Raw genomic sequence first — 1892 nt, forward strand, 5'->3', positions numbered from 1 at the left:
AAAAGACACCCTGATCCAGAATGTTACTGGCCAGTCACAAAAATGGTTCTCTGGAGCCAGTTCTGCTTTATGAGAGAGTGCCAGGTTAGAAGAAGAGTACTGAGCAAGGGCGCTCCTAAAAGAACACGTGACTCTAGAAACAATGTTAAGTTGCACCCAACATACCTTTTGTAATGTACAAGTAGAAGAAGTCACAGTATAGGATGGTCTGGACTACGCCGGCCACCACAGCAATGAGGTCAAAGAAGCCCTCAAAGTAGAAGCGCCAGATCCAGTTGACAAGATACAAAGCACGATAGAGGCCCAGGAAGAACAGGTAGTGGGTGGTGATGGTCTCAGCCTCCCCAGTCTTGCTGATCATAAAGAGCTGCGGAAGGATAGCCACAGACTCCAGGTAGATGGAGAAGGTCCAGAGGATCTGGAAGAGAAATGGCAAGCTTCCGTCAGGCTCACTGCCCACCAGAAGCCTAGAGGAAACACTCTTGCTTGCTTTACCACAAAGCAGCTTAAGATGACAGGGAGTTGTGGAGTGGGGCATGTTGGCTCAAAATTGAACAACAGCTTGGCAACTGAATAACCCAGTGGTCCCCAAACTTTTTGACACCAGCAGCTGGTTTTATAGAAGACAATTTTTCCACAGACCAGCAGCATGGATGGATGGTTTCAGGATGATTCAAGTGCACTGCATTCGCTGTGCACTTTATTTCTATTATTATTGTAATATACAATGAAATAATTATACAACTCATCATAATGCAGAATCAGTAGGAGCCCTGAGCTTGTTTTCCTGCAACTAGATGGTCCCATCTGGGGGTGGTGGGAGACAGTAACAGATCATCAGGCATTAGATTCTCATAAGGGGCAGGCAACCTAGACCGTTCGCATGCACAGTTCACAATAGGGTTCGTACTCCTATGAGAACTGAATGCCACCACTTTTATGACAGGACGTGGAGCTTAGGCAGTAATGTGAGTGATGGGGAGCGGCTGCAAATACAATGAAGCTTCACTTGCTCACCCACTGCTCACCTCCTGTGAAGCCTGGTTTCTAACAAGCCACGAACCAGTACCAGTCAGTGGCCCAGGGATTGGGGACTCCTGGCATAAATCACAGAAACTTAAGCAACCTTTAAGAGGCAGGGCACTGCCAGTGTGACAAGCTGGGTAACTTGGATGCCTCTACCTCTTTGACCTTGTCCCTCCAGGTTTATTTTTCCCTCTTCAATTTTCTATGAGTCTACATAAAGACATTTTTCCTGGCCAAGCTTGTCCTGCTCCAGATCTGGGATGACAAATCAACCCTGCTTTCTGCCAGGGTTGACAGCATTGGTAAGTGGGAAGCTCCTACTTCCTCACTGCTGTTTTTCCTCACCGACTGATCTTGCCAGAGTACTGAAATATTTTCACTATTTTTCTTATTCCTTTTTTTTTTTTTGAGACAAGAGTTTCACTCGTCACCCAGGCTGGAGTGCAATGGCGTGCAATCTCGGCTCACCGCAACCTCTGCCTCCTGGGTTCAAGCAATTCTCCTGCCTCCCAAAGTGCTGGGATTATAGGCGTGTGCCACCATGCCCAGCTAATTTTTGTATTTTTAGTAGAGACGGGGTTTCACCATGTTGACCAGGATGGTTTCGATCTCTTGACAGCGTGATCCACCCACCTTGGCCACCCAAAGTGCTGGGATTATAGGCGTGAGCTACCATGCCCGGCCTATTTTTCTTATTCCTTAGGCTTTTCTGGTGTGGTTAAATCAAAGGGGTATAATCAGAGTTGTAATTATGGAAATTCTCTGCCCAACATATGACTTTATTCATGATGATGACAGAAGGACTTTCTTTTTTTTTTTTGAGACGGAGTCTCGCTCTTGTTACCCAGGCTGGAGTGCAATGGCGC

At 46.7% G+C, this 1892-nt stretch overlaps 1 protein-coding gene across 2 annotated transcripts in view; it reads right to left on the reverse strand.

Moving 5' to 3' along the window:
* The window catches only part of KDELR2 (KDEL endoplasmic reticulum protein retention receptor 2), a 23544-nt gene that overhangs the window by 2906 nt on the left and 18746 nt on the right, over nucleotides 1-1892 (reverse strand). Inside the window, exon 4 of one of the 2 annotated variants that reach the window (XM_017533798.1) lies at nucleotides 166-418. The exons of the other annotated variant lie outside the window; for it this stretch is intronic. Within the exon in view, the coding sequence (XP_017389287.1) occupies nucleotides 166-418 (253 nt within the window). The remainder of the gene's footprint in view (nucleotides 1-165; nucleotides 419-1892) is intronic. 2 annotated transcript variants of the gene reach the window in all.

This window comes from Cebus imitator, unplaced genomic scaffold (assembly GCF_001604975.1).
Source record: "Cebus imitator isolate Cc_AM_T3 unplaced genomic scaffold, Cebus_imitator-1.0 Scaffold82, whole genome shotgun sequence".
Classification (NCBI taxonomy): domain Eukaryota; kingdom Metazoa; phylum Chordata; class Mammalia; order Primates; family Cebidae; genus Cebus; species Cebus imitator.